Source organism: Oryctolagus cuniculus, chromosome 12 (genome assembly GCF_051225735.1).
Source record: "Oryctolagus cuniculus isolate XC-2025 breed Fujian yellow rabbit chromosome 12, ASM5122573v1, whole genome shotgun sequence".
NCBI classification, from domain to species: domain Eukaryota; kingdom Metazoa; phylum Chordata; class Mammalia; order Lagomorpha; family Leporidae; genus Oryctolagus; species Oryctolagus cuniculus.
In genome coordinates, this window is record NC_142878.1 from 90073178 (window position 1) to 90095287 (window position 22110).

Genomic DNA, 22110 nt, shown 5'->3' on the forward strand with positions numbered 1-22110 from the left:
TCAGTTACACCCCAGAGCAGTTGCTCAGGGCCTGGCCTCCCTGCTGGCTGCCAGTGCTAGGGCCTCTGGCCCCCTGCACCTCCAACCCCGTCCATGTACACAGCCATTCAGACCAGGGAGGAGGTGCCACAGCCTTCCTGGGGTTTATGATTTCAGTTGCCACAAATCAGGAAGCAAAAGTTTATTGAGTGCCTGCTGAGTACCTAGTGTAAGCATTTCTATATGGCCAGTCTCAACTTTTTAAAGATTTATTTATTTGAGAGGCATAGTGAGAGAGAGGGAGGTAGAGGTATTCCGTCTGCTGGTTCGCTCCCCAGATGGCCGCAACGGCCAGAGCTAGGCAGATCCGAAGCCAGGAGCCAGGAGCTTCCTCCAGGTCTCCAGAGCACTTGGGCCATCCTCTGCTGCTTCCTCGGGTGCATTAGCAGGGAGCTGGATTGGAAGTGGAGCAGCCGTTTTGAAGCTTATCTTTAAGGCTGAGTTGGAGCCAAATCAAAGACCCTCTGTGAACAGCTGAGGGCGGCCCAGGTTTGAGGCGAGTGCCGGGCTGGCAGCAGGGGCTGGGGGATCTCAGGGTGGACCTAGACACCAGAGGGCGGTTAGTAAATAAAGAACCCTCCACGGCTTTGTTACAGCGGGAGCAAGAGGGGGCAGGCAAGAGGGGGCTCTGGGGAAGATGGCCACTGGCCTTCATTGCAGGCTGATCCCTGTGTGCCGGTGAGAGGTGCAGGGAAGGCCTGGGTGGGTGGGGCTCCTCCCATGCGCACCCACCTGTTCTTTGGTCAGCTGGGGTCAGGAGCTTCCTGGGCCTGTCCTCTTCCTGGGGGCGTGGGCCACACGGCAGGTGCATAACTTAAAGGAAAAGGGGCGGCCTTGCCTAGCTGAGAACCCAGCAGCAGCCAAAAGCTGTCAAATCATGGAGGAGATCTCCGGGGTCATCCGTGAGGCCCATTCATTCCACGGGCCCAGGGTGCGGGTCCCGCCTTCTCCTGCAACATGGAGTCGCAGGCCAGGGTTTTCTTCCTACCAGCTTCAACCTTTCCTTGTTTTTTTCTTTTTTCTTTCTCTCTCTCTTTATGCCAAAAGAGAAAAGAGAGAGAAAGAGAGAGACACTTCCCATCCACTGATTCACTCCCCAAATGCCTGCAACAGCCAGGACTGTGCCAGGCCAAAGCCAGGAGCTCCATCTGCATCTCCCATACAGGTGGCAGGGGCCCAAGTATTTGCGCCATCCCCTGCCTCCTGCCAGCGTGAGCATTAGCAAGACGCTGGAGTCGGGAGCTGAACTGGGACTGAAACCCAGGCGCTGTGCTGCGGGGTGAGGGTGTCCCAAGCTGTGCCAGATGCCCTGTTCTGATAGAAGCGCTCCGGAAGTGCTCCAGGCCAAGCGTCCCTAACAAAGCCTCATAGCCATGTCTTGCCTCGCAGGTTCTCCAAACCTGTCCCCGAATCCGATGTCCCCAGCACACAATAACTTGGGTAAGTATGTCCTGGTCAACACAGGTAGAATCCCCTGGAGCTGTAGCCCTGGCTGGTGGCCAGCGTGCGGAGGGGGCTCAGAAGGGGAGCACCCCCCCACCATTGGCTCAGTGCAGTCCACGATGTTTCTGGTGACTGTGATCCTGCCGTCACCCTAGAGCGGGGAAACCCGAGAACGGCAGTGGCCAGAATGGCAGCCGTGTGCTGGGGCCGCATTTCCCCTGGGAGGAGGTGAGTGAGACACGAGTGAAGGAAAAGTGCCCCCAGCCTGAGGCCCAGGAGGGCAGGGGCCGTGGCCAGCCCAGCACCCGGGTCTGGGTTGGAGCAAAGCCTCCCACGGCCATGCAGTTTCCAGAGGGTGGCTTTCGCAGACCTGTTTCCCGTGCACGCACCAGGATGTCCTGTGTTCATCTTAACAGTTCTGTCACTGTTATTCAGACGCAACACGCTGGTAGGAGGAATTTGCAAACGAGCAAGCGTGCCCATCTTCCCACCACCCCAGCACAACTGTCCTGGTTTCGTCACAGTGCCTCTCTGCGCCACAGGGACGGCAGTGCGGGGCTGCGTTCTTCACGCTCGCTTCTCCTGGTGTGGTTTTGTGAGCGAGCGTCCGTCTCTAGGTGCCCGGGTTGTGGCTCTGCGTTATCTTGCGGTGTTTCGGAGCAGCTGAGCATCGTGTCCACAGTAGGGTGGCGGGCTCTGGGATGGTGTTTCCAGGATCCCCTCTCCTAACACCAGGAGCCACCTTCGCTTCTCCAGCTTCGTGGGATGTCTCGTGGCTTCGGCATGGAGCCCGCAGAAGGGCTTGAACCAAATAAAATGCCTGTTTCGCTTTTATGGAAGAGGATTTTAAAAAATTGATTGGATAGGCAGAAAGATTCATCTTCATTTGCTCATTTCTTTTCCGTATGCCCACCACGGCTGAAGCCAGGAGCCTGGAGCTGCACCCGGATCTCCCACATGAGTGGCAGGGCCCCAGTGCTGGAGCCGTCCCCTGCTGCTGCCTCCCTGGGTGCACGTTTGCAGGAGGCTGGAATCAGAGCAGAGCCGGGACCTCTCACGTGGGGTTCAGGCATCCCAAGTGGCATCTTAATGGCCGTACCCACCACCCGCCCTGAGAATCTTTTGTGTTCTGGCCTAGTAGTTTTAGATATGAGTTTGATCTTGCTTTGGGCTTTATTCGGTGGGGCTGACTTTTGTGGCTCAGGAAAAAGCCAGGGTGGATGATTTGGCGAAGGAGCCTGGATTGGCTTGGCTTTTTGTGCCCCTTTGTTTGCAACCTTGATTGATAGTGTCCGATAAAGAAAGTCCTCGTCGGGAACATCGGGAGGTGCTTGGGATCCGTCTAGAACAGACTGGCGTGTGGGCAGTGTGAGCTGTGACCTTGGGGGACCTGTTTGGTGTGTGCTGGGCCTTGCAGAGGGAAGGTCACATTCCTGATAGGAAAGGATTGAGTTATTCAAAACAAGCTCTGAAGGCTGGGAGCTGTGTTGACACTTGACAAATGAAAGGCCACGGCAGTGAACTTGACTCAGAGCGCTCAGCTTCTGAGCTTGGCTGGTTGAGGTTTCTTTTCTGGGCCATTTTACCCACAGTGTGTCCAGGGGGCTACTTTGGGTTGCTGGGCTTTGGAGCAGACACTTGCCTCGGACACCCCCCAGCTTGTGGGCTGGCTTGGAGGCCGCTGCTGTGCCCCCAGGGACACGCTTCAGCCAGGAAGTTGTCCCCAGCGGTAGGAAGTGGCTGGGGACCAGGAGGACACAGCGCTTGAGTGGGGACCTGCCCCTTCCTCAGGCTGCTGGTCTGAGGGCTGGGAATTCCTCGGTCATTTCTCAGCCAGGACGGGACATCCTCCTGCCTGGCCTGGCACAGTGCACACGGCTTGGCTCCGGGCAAGTCCCACCTCTGCCGGGAAGGTGTGAATCGGGGCCGAGTCAGCTAGCGAGTCAGGGTGGGGACTCAGGGCGGGCGCGCGCTGACCGGCCCCTCGCCCGCTCGGCGCCCATCTCCAAATCTCATGGACGCGGTGGGGGGTGGGGGGAGAGGGCTGAAGATGGTGACTGCACTGGCAAGCATTTCTTGAGTACATCCTGTTTACTGTTCAGAGTAGAAGTGTTGCAATTTCCCATCTTAGCCCACTTTACAGATTAGCAAACCAAGGAGCGGGCCGAGTCACGCATAGCTGATCCCGCAGCTCGGCGGTGGGGAAGCTGGCTGGGGGCTCAGCTGCCTTGCTGGGGGCCCGTGCGCACCTGCCATGCGGCACTGCCTTGCTGGGTCGTCTGGACCAGCTGTCCCTGTCTTCCTTACTCAGATACAGGCTCCAAACGGGCATTGGTGAGCTTTCAGCTGGGGACAGAGGTCAGCTGGTGGCCCCTGGGTGGGACCCTGCCTGCTTGCCCATCTCCTCCTCACTCTTTCATTCATTCCCTAGCTACTTCCTGCCTGGTCACTGCAGCCAGTCCAGGCAAGAGGAGGAGGGGGATGTGAGGAGGAATCACAGGCTGGTCCTCAAGGAGCCATACTTTGTTGGGATCCACGAATAATTACAAGACAGGAAGTGGATGCGAGGAAGTCCCCGAGGGGGCGTGGTGCACCCAGGCTGGCCCGCGCTCTCCTCTGCATTCCGTCACCAAGTCTCCTTTGCTGAGTTCCTTGTCCCGATGTGAGGGCCCAGAGCTGGGGGCGGGGGGCACGCGGGCATTCACAGCCTAGGTGGGGTGTGGCTGGAGGTATCCACCTGGACGGCGGTGTGCCAGGTGCAGAGGAGGAGGAGGAAGAAGAAGGGTGCGTGAGCTGGGAAGACTCAGGAGAGGGTGACAGGTGGGCGACCACGAGGCCCAGGCCGGGGGCGGGGGTTGGGGGGGGCACTGCAGGTGGCAGGGCTAGCTGGCCCTGTGCTTGGTGTCAGGAGTGCCGAGAGGGAGGCTGCAAGGGCTGGGGGCCCTTGCGGTGGGCACAGAGCACGTGCTGGAGCCCCTCTTGCCTGCAGAGCAAAGGCGATGGTGGATTCTCAAGCAGCAGGTTATCTGGTGACAGCTTCATCGAGGCTCACCTGGCCACCGTGCGGACTCTGAGTCCTAGGGGAAGTTACTGGAGGCAAAGGCAAAAGAACGCCAGGCCTGCAGCTGCTGCTCCGGCAGAGGCCGGCGTGAGTGCCCGGAGAAACGGCAGCCGGCTGGCCCGGACCCACTGGGGGTGTTGGTCGTCTGTGGCTGGGACCCTGGGAGGCCTCCTGCCCGAGGCGGGTTTGGGGTGGAAGCTGCTGTGGCCAACAAGGCCCTGGAAGGTCACGGAAGAGTCCGGGGCTGGAGGCACAGGTTTGCTGGTCCCCCGTGTGAGAGCCTTCCTCACGGTGGGCTCGGGTAGGAAGGCCTGCCCTGCAGCGCCTGGGTGCTTCTGTGGTGACAGCCCGAGGGAGCGCCCCCCGCCCCCCAGACTGGCCACCGCGAGAGCATCTCTTTACAGCTCGGCGGCCGGCTCATCGGACGCTTTGCTGACACCGGGGCTTCTGCTGGGGCCATGGCAGGGGTGAATTCGGTGGAGCAGGACAGAGAGGGACTCCTGGGGCTCCCTCGGGCAAGGGGCTGGGGCAGGGCGAAGATGGGCCCGCAGCAGCCAGTGGGGCAGGGGACTCTGAAGGGGGCAGCAGTGGGCAGATCAGAGGTGGGGAGGTGGAGGCCGTGAGCAGGGCGGCCATTGCGCTTCTGCATGGCCAGCGTGCCCCTGGCTGGAGGACGGAGCCCCTGGCGAGCCGCTCCTCGGTGAAGACAGAAACAGGACCGTGGATGGCTTCTTTTAAAGAAAGGGCAATGAAGTTGTTACACACAAGGGAATGCAGCGCAGAGCACCTGGCTTCCTCTCTCATTTCCTCCCGACTCCAGGCACCAGCCCTGGGCTCGGATCTGGGGCCGGTCAAGTCTGCTGCCATCACAGTGAAGCCACTTTGGTCAGGAGCCGGCATCCTGAAGGAGCCCCTGATGCAGGGTTGGGAGGCCCTGGGGCCTTTGTTTTGCAGGGAAGGGGTCGGGAGCAGGTGATGGCCCTGTTATTGTGCACGGTGGCGGCGCAGGGTGACTCACTGGGAATTTCCAAAGCAGTTAAGTCAGAGGATCGGGGCGAGCAGAGGGGAAGGAGGGGGCAGGTGGGGAGAGGAACAAGGTAGTGAGCCGACCGGGCCTGTGAGTAAGTTGTTCCTGCTTTGCAGTGAGCCAGGCGGGGAGGGGCGCTGACCGAGCACCCGGAGGTGCTGCCAGTGCCTGGGGCGCTGCATGCATTGGAGTGGAAGGAGCTGCCGCGGCTCCCCAGGGTGCCTGGGGCAGAGTGCAGGGGAGAGGCAGGGGTGGCCTGGCAGCCAGAGGCGGGAGGGGGCCTGGCCGCAGTCTTTGCGCCCGCTGCACCCGGCCCTCTTCCCAGGCTGCCTCTGGTTGCAGTCCCCTGGAGCTTGTGAAGTCAAAGGCGAGCCACATAATGACCGGAAGTCTGCTGCCGAGACTTTGCCACTCCGGCGGCTCACAGGCGGCCGGAGCATGGGGCTCTGCGTCCTCTTGGTTTGTCGTTGGAGTCCTCGGGGAGATGGGTTGGAATTAGTGCCCCTGTGGGCTGGGGACAAGAGAGTTACCCTGTAGCACAGGAGACTTGGGCGCGCAGGTCACTGGGACACAAGAGGCTAATTCTGCACGAGGCTGTAGGGGCCTGTGTCACAGCCGTGTGACACAGGCCTGGTCCATGCAGACGAGTTGGGGGAGGGCAGCCCAGGCAGAGGGAAAAGCAAGGGCCAGGAAGGACGGGGCAGGGTGGGTGTGCGCGGGGAGCGTGGAAGCTCCTACAGCGGGTTAGAGCCGCCTTGAGCAGGTGCGCAGTAGGACCCAGAGAGAGCCCTCCGTTTCTGCGTTCACCTTAAGCCTTAAAGCGTCCCTGCTCCTGGCCTTCGCCCAGTCCGCACTTTGGATTTATGGCAGCAAGTTAATTTCCCCGTCTTGCCTCCCCGCCTTTTCCTGTACCGGATTTGAATCTCTCACACGTGTTTTTAGTAGGCATCCCTTAATCCAAGAGGTGCCTTCTGGGTTTTATTCTGTTTGCTTTTCCTTAAACAAAACAGAAAGTCTGTGCCAGCTTGGAACAGGGCTGCAATCCCAAGCCAGCCAGTGTGTTAGGCTGGCAGGGGGCCAGCCGGGAATTAAGTGCCCCGTGTCACTGGAGAAGTCTGGCCGACAGCATGCTGGGGGGGTGGGGGAGGGGGAGCGGGAGGGCTGAGCAAGGCTGGAGCTGGAGGTTCCCGCATCTGCGACACCTCTGCCCTGGGAGGAGAGATTAGCACAGACCCGGGAGTCTGGCCAGGAGCAGGACTGTGAGCTTGCAAGGCCTTGGACACCTGCTGTCGGCTGCCAGCCACCCCAGGTGTGCAGGGTCCTGGACCCCAGCAGATCACCCACTGTCCCTTCAGGAGAGCTTGGTGACCTCCCCGCGCTCTCGGCTGGGAGGGGGAGGGGTGTCACCCAGCCCCCTGCATGGCCATCCCCCAACAGGAGCCTTTTCAAGAAGCAGCTGTCTATTAAATGGCGTCTGTGTTTCTTGGGGAGCCCCAGGCCTGCTAGAGTGAATGAGTGCTTGGTGTGGGGGAGGGGTGCCACCCCCCCCCCCCGAGATTTCCTGTTACATTCAGTCCCTGGGCAAGCTTTGCTTCCCTTCTGGAACCGTATGCATCACCCATCCACCAGCCAGCGCCTTGTTGTGTGGTGGTTGCCCTTTTCGCTTGGTCTGCTAGGAAGCTCAGAACCAACTTGGGTGCTCTTTCAGTAGTTGCAGCCTTTCTGTATCCCGTTTGTATAGCCCTTCCAGAGTCCTGAAGTTTTGTTTCTTTAGACTAACCATGGTGTGGGCAAGTCCTCCTTCAGGGGAAAAGAAATGGGCGCCCAGTTATTTTTTTATTTTAATGCCACTGAACAGGGCAGAGCCCAGAGTTGGTGGCCGCCCATCTTGTGGAAGAGCCCTGGAGGGGAGGTCAAGGGCAGGGTGGTTTGCAGAGGACGTGGCTGAGCGCCGCTGGTTCCGTCCTGCCTCTGAACGCGGGGCAGCTTGTCCAGACAGCGCCGTCGGGAACGGCAGCTTCACACTGTGCTGCTGGCCTGAGCGGCACTGCCTTCCTAACGATGTGTCAGGAGCCTGGGCCCAGTGCTTCCTGCCACAGTGTCGTGTGTGTGTGTGTGTGTGTGTGTGTGTGTTGCAGGGGTGTTTGGAGAAGGGCTCAGATCAGCCTGGGAGGGCCTCCGGGCCCGGGAGCCTCACTCACTCCTTTGAATCTGCGTCTCCATGAAGCCCACCCGTCCACCCCCTTGGCTGACTGCAGAGCATGGTCTGGCGCGTGTCACACGTTGGGTGGCCTGCCGGCTTGCCTTGTTTTGACTGGAGGGTTCGGTCAGTGTCCCTGGAGCCTAGCTCGCTCGCTTGCTCTCTCTCTCCTGCCTGAACTAAGCCCAGGGAGTGCCGGACAGGGCTTTTTTGAGGGGCGCAGACTGTTCTGTTCTACACATTGCTGAGTAAGCCGGGGCCAGCCCAGAGCAGCCAAAGCTGCCAGTTGAGGCCGACTCGGGTCAGAAGCATGGTGACCTCTGCGGTCTAATTTAGAGGCCTCTAGTCCACTTCAGGCTTTGTACAGACTCGGACCCTGAGGCCAGAGAGGGAGAGCCTGTCCCCACAGCCATGCGGCAAGGTTCTTGGAGCCTGCACCTGGGCCGTGGCGGCCGGCAGCCCCTTGGAATGCTTGCACTGCACTTAACATTCCTTTCTCTTTTTCAAAGTTTCCAAAGCAACATAGCTCGCATTTTAGTGACCGCATTGTTTAGGATATAGCTTATCTCACTGGAATGTTGAAGCATCAAGCAAAGCCAGGGCTGACCGTGGCTGACGTGGCTGACGTGGCTCGGCCCCACTTCAGAGGCCAGGGCCCGGGCACTCCCGCTTCCCCACTCAGCGGCTTAGGTCCCCTGCCTTCCTCCTCCTCTTGCCCCCTGCTCCACCCTGGGAAAGGGCACAGGGATGCTGTGCCCTAATTGGGATGGAAGTTAAGATAGCAACATAAGCCAGGTGGTTGTCGCTGTTGCCAGCGCTGCCTACTGTGTGCGTGCACTGTGTGCCCTGCCCTTTATTCCCGTCCTCCCACACATAGCAGCTGGGGAGGGCAGCGTGGAAGCTGGAGCTCCGAGAGCCTGATGCTTAGCTCGCCGCCACGCCGCGGCCCTGTGCCCGGGACTGACTGCCGCCCGCCTGGCCTTGAAGCTGCTCTGTGACCTGGCCAAACCCACGGGGGCAAACTGTGTCCCCTGGAAGACACAGTGATGTCTGGGGCCATTGGTGGTTTTCCCAGCTTGGCTGGATGGGGTGGGCTGCACGACTGGCATCTGGTGGGCACAGGACACCACGGCCCACCCTGTTCTCCAGTGCCCGACTGCGGGCGTCCTGACCCTCCTTCTGGCGCTTTCTGGGTACGCGGTGCATGCAGGGGCGTCGCTGGCCTGCTTGGGGGAGATCGTGTTCTTCATCCGAGGGGGTGGCGTGAGCCCCTCTGTCTGCAGGGGGCACCCGGGCTCCTCCTGTGGGCAGACGGCTTCTGGATTTTTCTCTCAGGTTTTGCTTGGCCGTGGAGGTCTAGAAGTCTCCTGGCACACAGTAGGCAGGTGTCTCAGAGCAGTGCTGACTCCCAGGCACAGGGAGGCTTTCCCGAACCTCTCTTCTCAGATCCCCACGCTGCCGGCAGCCGGGGCTCTGGGGGCACGTGGTGGAGTTGGCTAGTGAGGAAGTGTGCAGACACCCCCTGTTCTGCAAGAGTGGCGCCAAACAGCTTTAGGAAAGGGACACATGGGTGCAGGCGCCCAAGGACTTGGGCCGTCCTCCACTGCTTTCCCAGGCCACAGCAGGGAGCTGGATCGGAAGTGGAGCACCTGGGACTCGAACCGGCGCCGCAGGCAATGGCTGTACGTGCTATGTCACAGCGCCGGCTCCATCTGGGTGACCTCAGAAATGAGTTTCTGTGGCGAGAGGCACAGCCCCCAGCGCGGTCTGCATACCCCGGGCACTGTTGGAACCACGTGCTGCTTGACACGGGATGTGTTTGACATGCAGCATGCTTGACTGCTGCTCAGTAGGCTAAGAGGCTGCCCAGGGTCGTGCAGAGCCAAAGCCCGGAAGCCCTTTCTGGGGGCAGAGGCGGTTGCTTTGGGGACCCTGGAAGGGTGACCCGGAGCAGACGGTGCGGGGGTCGTGGTGCAGTGAGAGCTCACGGGGTCCGGCTCCGGGGTTCGCCCAGGTGCCAGCTGGTGCCCGGCCCTCTTTGAAGACTGCGTCACGAGCTGGATGAACCCAGCGCTGTCTGAGGCTGGTGGGGCGCGCCTCCCGGTGCCTGCGTCTCTTGTGCCATTTGCTGGGGCCTACTGGGTTGTTGGCCTTAGGGTAGGGGGTTTTTAAGACCCCTCTGAGAGGGAGGGAAACGGCAGGGGGCCCCCGCAGAGGCACCTGACCTGGAGCTGCCCTGTGTCCCAGACCTGCAGCCCGTCACCTACTGCGAGCCGGCATTCTGGTGCTCCATCTCCTACTACGAGCTGAACCAGCGCGTCGGGGAGACCTTCCACGCCTCGCAGCCCTCCATGACCGTGGACGGCTTCACCGACCCCTCCAACTCGGAGCGCTTCTGCCTGGGGCTGCTGTCCAACGTGAACAGGAACGCGGCGGTGGAGCTCACCAGGCGGCACATCGGTGAGGGGTGTCCGCCACGCCCCTCCCCCACAGTCCCCAGCCCCCACCTGCACCCCGAGCTGCACTCTGCTCTGCCCCCGGCCAGGAATCGGGGAGAGGACCCCCCTGCCCAGGTCCCAGCCTGGCCCCACATCCTCCGCTGCTCCGCATAGGGGTCGGAAGGGAGGTGGAGCTGGGCGGGGGGCGAGGGTCGCCTTGCCCCTGTATCCAGCCCGCGACAGGTATTCTTGAGTTTCTGCCCCAGGACCTCAGACCGTGGGAACTTTCTGAAATTTTTTTTTATTTATTTATTTGAAAAGCAGAGCTACATGGAGGGAGGGAGGGGAGAGAGAAAGAGAGAGAGATCTTCTATCCACCCATTCATTCCCCAGATGGCCAGGGCTGGGCCAGGCTAAAGCCAGGAGGCAGGCGTTTCATCCAGGTCTCCCACGTGGGTGCAGGGACCCAAGCACTTGGGCCGTCTTCTGCTGTTTTTCCAGGCGCGTTAGCAGGGAGCTGGACTGGGGGTACTTAGAGGAGCCGTAGAGAAGGCGCGAGTGAGATCCTCTCTCGCCTGGTCCTGGAGCCCCAAGGGACGGCCGAGGGGTCCCAGGCTGCACACCAACCCCGCCTGCTTGTTCGGCACCTTGGGCTCTCACCGAAGACCTCTCTGGAAGAGAGACTTCTGTGGTTGGGAGGCCTGGGTCTTGGGGTGGTGCGCTCATCCTCCAGGGGCAGCCTGGCCCCCAGGGAGTGGGGACCAGCTCTGCAGCCCCTCCCCTGCGTCCCGCCTGCCATTTTGCTCTTTTACTTGAAAAGAGATACTAACTCTGGATGAGGAGCCCCAGGTGGAGCGTGGACTCAGCCCCCAGGTCCCGAGGGAAGGAAACAAGTACTGGGGAGTGGCGGGAGGCGGGGCAAGCGACAGAAAGGGCGCACCTGCCGCTCACCTGGTCCCCAGCGCCCTGGCCTCCGTCCCCGTGCAGGAGCAGGGGCCCCTGGTTGCACAGAGGGTTTGCACAGTGGTCGAACGGCAGAGCCGCCTTAAAAGTAATCTGTGTCCGCCCAGAGTGCTGTGCAGAGTGGGAGGGAGAGCAGCTGAGAGGACCACTGCAGCATTTCAGGGGGATGCGTGGAGGGGAGAAATAGGACGTGAGCGTGCCCGAGGGGCCTGGGCTTGACAGCGGGAGTCACCATGTCCGGAGCAGCGAACACTGACCAGGTGCCTACTGGGTAGCTCCCAGGCACAGGCACGAGGGGTCAGAGGTCAGGTGACCGGTCTCTGGGCATCAGCCTCCCGCGGCTTCCGGGATCTAGTGGGCTGGTGCTTTCCCCGGCCTGGGTTCTCGGCGTGGGCTCTGGGTCTGGTGTGCGGGGCAGGGCCGAGGCGGGCGGTGAGGGCGCCCTGGGTGCAGCCTAACCTGCTTCTCCCAGGGCGGGGCGTGCGGCTCTACTACATCGGAGGGGAGGTCTTCGCCGAGTGCCTCAGCGACAGCGCCATCTTCGTCCAGTCTCCCAACTGTAACCAGCGCTATGGCTGGCATCCGGCCACCGTCTGCAAGATCCCTCCAGGTGAGCCCCCCCCCCCCACAGCCCCCCGGGAGCTCCTCTGTCCTGAGCACGGGCCTGGGGCGCTGGCGAGAGGCCACCTTTCTCTCCCACCCCGAGGTGGCACTGTGGTGATCCGTGGGGTTGTGTGTGCCCGCTGTCTTCCTCTGCCTTCCCAAACCTCCAGAGAGCGGGTGCAGCGTCTCTGGGACCCGCCTTTACCCTGTGAGCCCCTGCCCTTTGCCCTGGTGTAGGTACTCAGAGTAGGGCTTCCCTCTCTCCCTCATTCATTCCACAAACACACACAGCATCAGGGGTACCGTGCCCAGTGCTGGAAGGGTCTGGGGAGGTGCATGGGGCTCTATTGCTGTCCCCACAGACCCCTGGGACATACGAGACAAAGGAAGGGATGCGTTTAATCCAAGGGGGTTGTGCCAAGCACCAGGTGAGCAGCACACCTAGGGAGTGGATCAGGGAAGGCTTCCTGAAGGAGGCGGCGGTGGCACTGAGGCCTTGGAGGGTGGGCAGGTAGTAGGCACAGGGAGATGGCGGGGTAGAGCCACGGAGAGCATTATGGGCAGAGGCTCAGAAGCGCTGGGCCATGCTGGGGGTGACGGGGAGACTTTCTGGGGAGCTGTGGAGCAGGCAGGGCTGATGAAGTCCCTCTGTACCCCAAGAAGGTGTGTCGGGCTGCACGTGAGGGTGGTGTGTCCAGAGCGTGGACAGCGCGGTCAGGCACGGGGCTCGGCCCAGCGGAGGCCGCTTTCCTGAGAAAACCCAGGCGGGAGGGCCCAGCCTCTCACACGGCACACAGCCTGGGGGGCGTGTGGCCTGGCTCAGGCCGTGGCTCGTGGGCGGCGTAGCCTCTCCTGCCCACTTGAGCAGTAGGCGACAGGGGCATGGTGGCCGCCGCACAGGGTGATGGCCCACGGCTGCGGTAACAGTCCCTTGACACCTTTGACCTCGTGTTGTCCCTGCCGGTCCGTCTGGCTCTGCGAGAAGGAGCTGTGTTGAGGTGGCAAGTTCAGAGAGGTTAGGCCACCTGCCCAGGGACACACAGCCAGTAAGTGGCCATGGCCGGGTGGAGCTGGGACTGCCTCTGGAGTTCCGTGTCTGCTCCTGCCCTGCGAGGGGCTGGGCTCCCCTGCGGGCCCCTGGAGAGCGCGCCGCCGGGAAGGAGGCCCAGCTGCGCTCTGGGCACCCCGCCCAGCATGTCTCCCGCCCCCACCCCCATCTTCCCGCGAGGGCCCCGCTGGCCCTGGCCGCTGTCTCGTCAGCCACACACCTTCGCGTCGCTGTGAGTGTCCCCGCCACCCCTGCCTGGCCCGCCCTCACGGCAGATTTGTCAGCGGCGACCCTCTGATGAGCTTCCTGTGGGAACGGCAGGCCGGGACACCTCCTGGGGGGCCCGTCTCGGTGGTGCTGCCCGCTGCCAGGGCGCAGGGCTGCTCAGCCCAGGTGGCCGGCCACACCACATGCAGCAGGGCCCAGGAGGCCCGTCCCTGCACCCGCTCTCCCCCAGCCTTTCATTGCCCGGCACGTGGGGCAGCTGCGTGTCCCTGATGTGGGGGTGGCAGATCCAAGGGCCCGTCCCTCACGTGCTGAGCTTGGAGCGTGCGGCTAGTGCAGCCAGTGACCCTGGGCCGCGGGAGCCGTGGGAATGGAGCCATTCTGCCACCCCCTCCCGCCCTGAGGTGGCCGTGTCCCCAGGGGAGCAGCCCACAGGGACGGCTTCTGTCTCGTCGGCAGGGTGCAACCTGAAGATCTTCAACAACCAGGAGTTCGCCGCGCTCCTGGCCCAGTCGGTGAACCAGGGCTTCGAGGCCGTCTACCAGCTGACGCGCATGTGCACCATCCGCATGAGCTTCGTCAAAGGCTGGGGAGCCGAGTACAGGTTGGTGACCGTGGCGGGGGGACCCCACGCCAGGGGACTCAGGCCCCAGAGCAGAGAGCGCCACCACCTGGTGGGCGGGAGGGGCCCGCGTGCCCCCGGCACCTGCAGTTTCTCAGGCGCTGGAAATGCAGGAGTCCCGTTTTCCTCCTCCCCACAGCAGGGCTCCCTGGGCAGGGCTGTTGGCTGGGTGCCCATTGCACAGATGCGGGGACTGAGGCTCTGGAGGGAGAGGGACCTGCCTGAAGCCCCACCGGTGCAGGAAAGCTGAGCCTGGGACGGTGCCCTCTTGGCCTCGTCCTCAGGCTTCCCCTGGGGTGGGTGTTGGCAGTGAAGCCTCTGCCGCCTTGTCTCCTCCCTCCCCTGTGGCTCCAGCCCTGACTCAGGGACCCTGGTAGCCCCAAGGAGCTCGGATTGGGAACTGAGACCCAGGGAAGCAAGGAGGAGATCCGGGTCATTGCAAAGCAACCAAGTTTCCGTGCTCAGAAAAGAAATGATTTTTTTTTTTTTTAATTGAGAATTCCAGACCCTGGTTTCAGCGTGGCACAGATGAGGGGCAGGCCTGCCTGGTCCTCGTGGTTGTCTCTTGCGGAACACCGTGGCGTGGGTCTGCAGAGCAGAGCCCAGGTGAACAAGAGTGTCCCCGGCCAGCGGGGCCGTGGGCCCCTCCCGCCCCCCTCCCGGCCTGTGCCTGCGGCAGACGCTGCGGTACCCGCACGTCAGCTGGAGCCAGCGCCGTGCGAGTTACTCTCCCCTTCATTTTTCCAGATGTTTGGACTCCCATTTTGTTTTGCAGTCACTCTGCACCCAGGCCAAACCCATTTCAGTGTTGGCGCGGGGCCACCGTTCATAATGAGATCCAGATGAGCGTGACTTATGGAAAGTCAGATTCTCATTAGAGGCTTTCGCCCCGCACGGTCCTCCTCCTCGTGTTCGGGCTGCCGTGCTCGGGGCTGCCCCGTGGGGCCGGGGAGCACAGTGCCGTGGTCTCCGGGGTCTTGCTGAAACCCAGCACCAGTGACCCGTGGAGCCGGCATGGCGGTCAGACCTCAGAACTGGCGGCCGTCTTCTGACGGCTGCAGAGATTAGCCCAGGCCCAGCAGGCCAGCCGGGAAGCACCCAAACTGACCTTTTAGCCCTGGCACAGACCAGGTAGGGAACAAGAGTGGAAGATTAGTGTTAGCTTTTTTTTTTTTTTTTTTTGGGAGAGGACAGGGAAAGGGAAATACTTAAAGGCGGCCCTCCGTGGAGAAGAGCCAGGGGAAGTCCATTTGCTCACTCTTCTCACACCCGGACTGTAGTCCAAGGGGCCACGCATGGTCCCTTCCATCAGGTGGACCCCTGCAGGGCCGTGTCAGCAGGCAGGGGTGCTTAGGCCAGGCCAGGCAGGCAGTGCCCGGCCCAGTGCGGCGTTGCGGCCGTCCAGCCCTGCGTGCCCCAAGGGGCTCCTCAGCGGCAGACGCCCTCCCCGGCAGGCCGCCGGGCCAGCACACGCCGTGCTCGCAGCCCACCGCGTCACCGCCGCCTGGCAGTGCCGCACGGCAGCCCGACGGGCAGGCGCGGCCCCTTCCCGGAAGAGTCTTGCCGCCCTCCTGCGTCTCGGGCCAAGGGGAGTAGGGTTTCAGCCCTTGTCTGTGCGAGGAGGCCGAGGGCAGGGCCCAGGCCCGCTGCTCTCACCTCCAGCTGGCACGGGCCACCGCGGCCTCAGCAGATAGCCTCGGGGAGCCGGCCTGCGGGCTGCGTCATCCGCCAGCCTGAATTGAGACGGAGTGCTTTGGGGTGCGCCTCGGTTTTTTCCAGTAATTGTTCCATGGCTCGCTCTGCTCGGAAGATTTTCCAAAATAAGGCCGTAGATGGGAATTGTATCAGCACATGGGGAGCGGAAGGCATGTGCGCTGTTGGTGCGTTGCTCGGAACGCCCCTCCGCCAGACAGACACGCATCACCACGGCGGGCCGGGCCGGGCCGGGCCTGTGTCTGGAGCCGCTGGTGCCCACCTGGGACACACAGGAGCTGGCCTGGAGGGCTTCCACTGCGGGGCCTTGGGGATGCCCTGGCCTTGACTTCACGTTTACCTCTTTCGGGCCACCCCCCTCCCCCCATTCCCCAGCTCGGGATCTGCTCAGGGACCTTGGCCCTGCTAGTTTCAGCGGATGGTTGGGACCTCCTCTAGGGCAGCATGGAGCCAGGTTAGGGTGTAGCTGGCTTTGGGGGGGAAGACTGTCACAGAGGAGGGTGTTGTGACTTGCCTGTGTTTCCTCCTGGACGTTTTTAAACGTCCCCTACCTGCAACCCTGCCTTGTTTCTTGCAGGAGACAGACAGTGACCAGCACCCCCTGCTGGATCGAGCTGCACCTGAATGGGCCTTTGCAGTGGCTGGACAAGGTCCTCACCCAGATGGGCTCCCCCAGCATCCGCTGTTCCAGTGTGTCCTAGAGGTGTGGGCGGGGAGGGGGAGGGGCTGCGCTGGGGCAGTGACCGTGAGGAGGGCGCGAGTATTCGAACTCTGATCCATTGATTATTGTCAAGGAAGAAGGACTTTTTCTCCCTCCGGTGGCACCAGCCTGTTTTCTAAAACAGAGGTGAGCACAGGAGCAGCACTTCCGAAGGGCTGCGTCTGCTGAACGCACCGACTGCCCTTTGGCCCTGCTTCGAGGACGAGGATGGTGTCTGCTCTGGGGGCCTGGAGTGAGTGGGTGGGATTTCACCACCTGCCCCTCCCCTGCCGCTTCCTTCTCTTCATGATAGCAACGTGGGATGTCCCGGCTCAACAGGAGGTGCCCCCTCTGTCTGGGACCGCTGTGTCAAGTTCACCTCCGAAGGATGTTCTAGGTAGGGGGCAAAGCCTGCATGGCCACGGGCAGACTTCCTGCCTCTTCTCCGGGGCTCCCAGCCAAGCCTCCTGTCCTGCAGGCCCTGTGCCTTGAGAGGCTGGATGGGCAGGGGGCTTGGGCAGCTCCATTCACTCTCAGAGCATACTGATGGCTGTGTGTTCAGCACTGCACACGTGACAGTGGCGAAAGCGCCACCTCCTCTTTCAAAACTCTTAAAATGTGTCCTTTCTCACTTCGAAAAGTTGGAAGGATCTGCTGAGGCCCCGTACGAACGCAATGTATGGTTTCTATTATCGCATCAGTCTCAAAGAGATTCGGATGACGTCAGGTGTTCACACGCAGCAGGAGGCAGGTGGCGTGTGGGCTACGGCGGCCCCAGACTGTGTCTCCCGCCTTTAAGAGCGTGCACTGGTTCATGCAGTCCATCGTGTTAATTAAATCAACTTTATTGTATGCTCTTTTAAATGTCTGCTCCGGATTAGGAAAAACACAACACGACACCCTGGGTTGACGCATTACTGGGAGCTAAGAGAGGGCTCCTCTAACAACCGTCCCAAGGTGAAGTGTTTCCCGGCTTCCCAAGGAGGCAGCCGCCAGCGTTTCTGGAAGCTGACACTTCCGGGAGCAAACATGCCGGAAGGGGAACCTCGCAGACCCACGGGCCGGTGCGAAGGGCGCGCACGGTGGTTCTGCGCCCTTGGAGACTGCAGGCGGCCCTGGTGATGACACTGGCAGCTACGCCGGGTGAGCCCACGAGCACAAACTATTTCAACTGGAAAAAGGGGCCCTCTTCTTTCACGGGCCTTTTGCAGAATACAGCAGACGGAATCGTCACCTGCAATTGGTACTTTCTTCTTTGCTGCTGGTTTTTTTTTTTCTTGGATGAAATGACGTATCTCACCTTTTTTGCATGGACTTATACCAGGAAAAGTAAAGGGATTTCCTATGGAAGTCCTGTCTTACTGCAGGAAGTGCGTGTTTGGGCAGGTTCTGAGCCTCGGATGTGATGAGACTTCCGGCCTTCCGTGACGACGCTGGGTGCTTCCCCGAGCCTGCGTCTCTGAAGCGCTAGCCTGGAGGTGTCCAGGCAGGACGGCCACTCCCACACCTCCTGCGGACGGGGGCCGACACAGAAGGAGCCTCTTGCTGCCCTGTGCAAGTGAGTTTTCTCACAGAACTCAGAGACGACAGAAAACCCCTCCACATCCTGGGGGTCTCAAGTCTGTGCCTGGCATGAGGTGATCTGGACGCAGAAGACCCCTGAGCCGCCTGCCAGTGCGTTTGCCCTCCCACTCAACACTTGGGGCAGAGGGCTCCATTCTGGCCTGTGCTGGGGCATCGTGGCCACCTCCAGGAAGCCGTGGGCAGTGGTTCCTGAGGGCTCACGTGCTTCGCCTGCGGCACCATCTCACAAGGGCTTCTGGCAGCCACGCAACCACCCTTCGGGTGCGGCCCAGTTCTGCCGAGCCGGCGGCCGCCCCTGGCTACATGTCTCAGCGCTCAGAGCTGAAGGCTACTGCTAGGAGGCGTGAGTTGGAGTGTGGCGTTTTTCCAGAGGCCACTTCGTTGGCCCCTTTTCTGTGTAGAACAGCCCCCGGGGAGGGGGTGTGAGGAGACTGCTGGCAAGCCCACCGTGGCAGCCCAGATGGCATTGGTTGCAATCAGAGGTTAGCAGGTGGGCCCACCCCATGCCGAAGCCCTGTGTGGGTGCTCTGGGCCAGTGTGATATGGCTGGCCTTTCTTTAAGCCACCAGCCTTGGCTGCTTGAAAAGATCTTGCTGTAGGAACGGCATTGACGTTTGTCAAGGACAGCCGACAGGGGCAGGAGGAGACAGGGCAGTCTTAGAGGTGTGGTAGTGGCCGCTGAGCAGCAGTTGGCCCCAGCAGCCTGGCCGCGTGCGCCGCCCCTGCCCCAGGTTCACGCTGGGGCTGGGGCTGATGCCAGTGCCAGTCTTCAGCACCTCTGAGGAGCCGTCTTTTATCCCCTTTGCGCCTCTTCCCCCAAGATGCCCCCGCCTTCCCACCTTTGGTCACGGCGAGCCTCTGGGGGTTTGGGTTTCAGGCCTGTGCTGGCACGTCATCTCTGTTGGCCGGCTTTCTGGCAGGCGGCAGAAGACCTGACATCCGAGACGAGCCGGGAGCCGGGACTCCGCCTCTCCCCTCGGGAAGCATGCACACGAGGGCAAGGCTGCTGGCAGACTGTTCGGCTGTCCTGATGTTGTCAGTGTTGGGTTTTTAATTGACCGTGGTGACTTCTTTTTAAATCGTCGTTAACGTCGAAGTGAGCTGGAGCACACAGCGTGTGCTTAGTTTGCTTTTCTCCATTGCCCGCTGGCTTCCCAGAGTCTTGGCCATGTTCCAGGGCTAAATGCTTTTACTCAAACCACAGACAGATGATTTTCTTTAAGTGGCGTGTGCATGTCGAACATTGGCCTGAGTCGTCTGGCGGATTTTCACTGCTCGCCCCGGCTCTCGTTAGTCCTGAAGGAACCTGCAGGCTGCTTATGGCGCAGTTCACAAGGGGGTGGCTGGGAGCAGGAGAGGGTACGAGTTTAGCTTGGGACTGTGCTCCTTACTGATGACTTTTAAGTGGCTTGGGTTGGGAGTTTTCCTAAAATGACAAGTGCCCCCTTTCTACAACCCAACTTCCACTTCCCACAGCTGAGTTAGACCACTGTGCAGCCCCAGCAAGCAGCAGCCTCGCAGTGCACAGGCCGCCCCCAGCCGTGGCCCCAGTGGCTGGGGGAAGCAGGAACGCAGGCGCAAGAGGCCACAAGGAAACACGGCAGCGAAGCGTCCCCGGTGGGAGGGCCGCCCAGTGGGGCCAGGACGCGACACACAGGCACCCTTGTGGCTGCCACATGAGGGAAACTCGCCACCCGTGCAAACTGGAGTGAGAGAGTCTTGGTGATTCTGTCACTGAATTTTCTTTTTTTAAAAAATTCAGAAGTAATGTATACTCTAGCACTCGGGGGTTTTTATATTTATGTGATAATTTCTTAAACAATTCAGAGAACTATTTAAGTTTTTATAAGCAAGTTGCAGGGGTCCCTCCTCCCAAGGGCAGCAGCTGGAAGGGTGGGCTCAGCCCGTCGAGGATGTTAGTGGGGGATACACCAGTGAGGCTGCGTGCACACACAGACGGCAGAGTCACATCCAGCCCCCCCTCTTCCCAGGGGCCTGTGAGCCAAGCCCCACTCCCTTCCCAGGGCTGGAAACTTGAGAGAGCTGGTGCATGTTTATCCAAGGAGCCTTCACGCCGCCTCCACTGCTGCTGTTACAACGGGGCTGTTCTGGACTGGTGCTGGGGTGTGCCGGGGGCGGGGAGGATGTGGGTGACTGTCACTCAGCCAGCCTGACCTTTTAAATCTCTGTAAAAAGCATGTATGTATTTATAGTGTTTTAGATTTTTCTAACTTTTGTATCTTAAAAGCGGAGCACCTGTTTAAGCATTGTACCCCTCCTGTTTGAGATCCTTTTCTCCCTCCCTCTTCCTCTTGTCAGTGTCCTAATAAACTGTTCTCATTGGAAAGCTGCTGCCCCAGGGTGCAGGCGAGATTGAAAAGGGAGCAGGGTGGAGGTGGGTCCTGGGGACTCAGAGGATGGACTCTGACCAACGATGTGCCTGGCCACCTGCTCCCACAGGGACAGCAAGTTCCTGGGTTGCAAAGGTCGCACGTCTCACTGGGTACATCTTCCCCCCTCACACACCGCCATAACAACGCTATTGCATTCATTTAGAAAATGCCCGTGGGCTGTCACCCCGACCTCAAGCCCTGCTACCACTTCCTCCTGCTAGCCCTCTGCTAGCCAGCTTCCTCCATCCGCTGTCGGGGCATGCTAAATGCCTCCACTGATTGTTGGCTCCTTGGAGAATCCATTTAGAATGTTGAAGCTCCCAAGGAAAGAGCCTTTTAACTCACTTCTGTGTGGATTAAGGCACAAGACGATCCGAATGTGAAATGCCGGCGGGATGGTGGAGTCTGGCTAAGCAGAACGCGGGAGACGGGAAATGGGCCGCCCTGCCGCAGTCTCCTCTAAGGGCCGCCCCTGAGCTTGAGCACCTCGTGCCAGGGAGGAGGGCACCCAGGAGCCTCCAGAGTTGGCCTCCGTCAGCGGCAGCCCCCAACTCCTGCCTTTACGATCGTGCGTTGGCCACTTCTCCCACCCTTCTTCCCCAATTCAGTGACTCTCAAATTAGTACCCTTTAACCCAACCTGCTCCTTGGGCCCCAGATATTAAATTTCAGCTACCTATTAGCTGTGATCCCAAGCACTGGGCTGCCTTCCTGCCTCACCTGGGCCAGTTCCTTCCCGGCCTCTCCCCTCCTGGTCTGCAGGCCCACAGCTGCTCAATGCTTTGCTTTTTCCCTTGCTCCCTGTCATCCCTGCTGTGGCTGCCCCGGTGACCAAACCTCCCTTTGGGGAGGGCCTCACTTCCTGAACTCCCCTGTGCCCCTCGGCCCTCCTGCATGAATAATCTGCTCTTGGGCTCGCACTTCTGCCTTATCCCTCCTCACTGTGTTCCCAGAACACTGTATGCTCTCTCGACATTCCTGAGTGAGCTCACCAACCCTTAGGATTTCTAGCCACATAATTGCTAATGACTTCCAAACCAGTACTTGGCACCCAGACATCTGTCCCGAGTTTCACACTTCAGTCCAACAGTTTGCCGGCTACTGGTACGTGGAGGTGCCACATGTGCCTCAAACAGCGTAAACGAATGCATTATTTCCCTTATTAAACCATCTCCTTCTCTTCTGGCCTCCGGCCTGGTTTTTAGCACAACCCTCAACCTGTATCCCTGGCAGTTAACAGGCGTCCCCACCTCTGCGCCCTCCTGCGGGCCCTCTTGCAACCTGGACAGCCACACCAGCTTCCTTACAGGGAGATCACGCACCCCAGTAACTCCTGACCTTTGGTCATCCCAGTCTCTGGCCCTCATCATTTGCCCACATTGAGTTCTCACCACTCCCTCCTCCCTCCTGCACAGCCCAGCCACTCCTGGGTCCTTGTGCATCTCCCAGGTCTCCAAGGCGGCTCGTGCACTTTGCTCTCCTCCCCTGGCTCCCAGGCCTTCCCAACACACACCACCAATTGCCCGGCTACCTTGCACCAAGGCTTTGTGACTTGGTTCAGAAATCTCTAGGAAGGCTTCGTGGCTATCGCCATAGTCCCTGACCAGGTATTAACTCTGGTGTCTGTCTCCCTCTCAAGGCTATGAGCCTCCTGAGAGCTGGGTTACATTTTAATTTGTTATCTCTGGCTTCTTCGTTTTGCTGAATAAATAAATCTGTCAGTGCCCGTATTTAGTGGTCTATCTCACCAGTATCATCTGCATCCATTCTTGCTGTGCTATCCTATGGTAATCCCTTTGATTTAATTGTAGAAACATCACCAAAAATAGTTACTTCTTACCACAGCTACTGCAAAATTCTAACTTGTCTTTTTCTACTCCAGGGACAGTATGTAATGGAAACATCACCATCATTTTTTATGAGGGGACTTTAGGAAGTTCATGGGAAATGGAATTAAAAGATAAGATTGGGGTAGATGTTTGGCCTAAGCCATTAAAGTGTCCATGTCCAATACTGGAGAACCTGGGTTCAAGTCCTGGCTCCAGTTCCCTA

The 22110-nt window shown here is 60.3% G+C and overlaps 1 protein-coding gene across 10 annotated transcripts in view; it reads left to right on the top strand.

The window, feature by feature from the left end:
• The window catches only part of SMAD3 (SMAD family member 3), a 112556-nt gene extending 92543 nt beyond the window's left edge, over positions 1-20013 (top strand). For all 10 annotated transcript variants that reach the window (XM_051821816.3, XM_070054404.2, XM_070054402.2 and 7 more), the window contains exons 5-9: positions 1429-1479; positions 10018-10230; positions 11644-11781; positions 13507-13651; positions 15960-20013. In XM_051821816.3, the coding sequence (XP_051677776.1) occupies positions 1429-1479; positions 10018-10230; positions 11644-11781; positions 13507-13651; positions 15960-16083 (671 nt within the window). In that variant the 3' untranslated portion in view covers positions 16084-20013. The remainder of the gene's footprint in view (positions 1-1428; positions 1480-10017; positions 10231-11643; positions 11782-13506; positions 13652-15959) is intronic.
• Positions 20014-22110: the final 2097 nt, after the last annotated feature.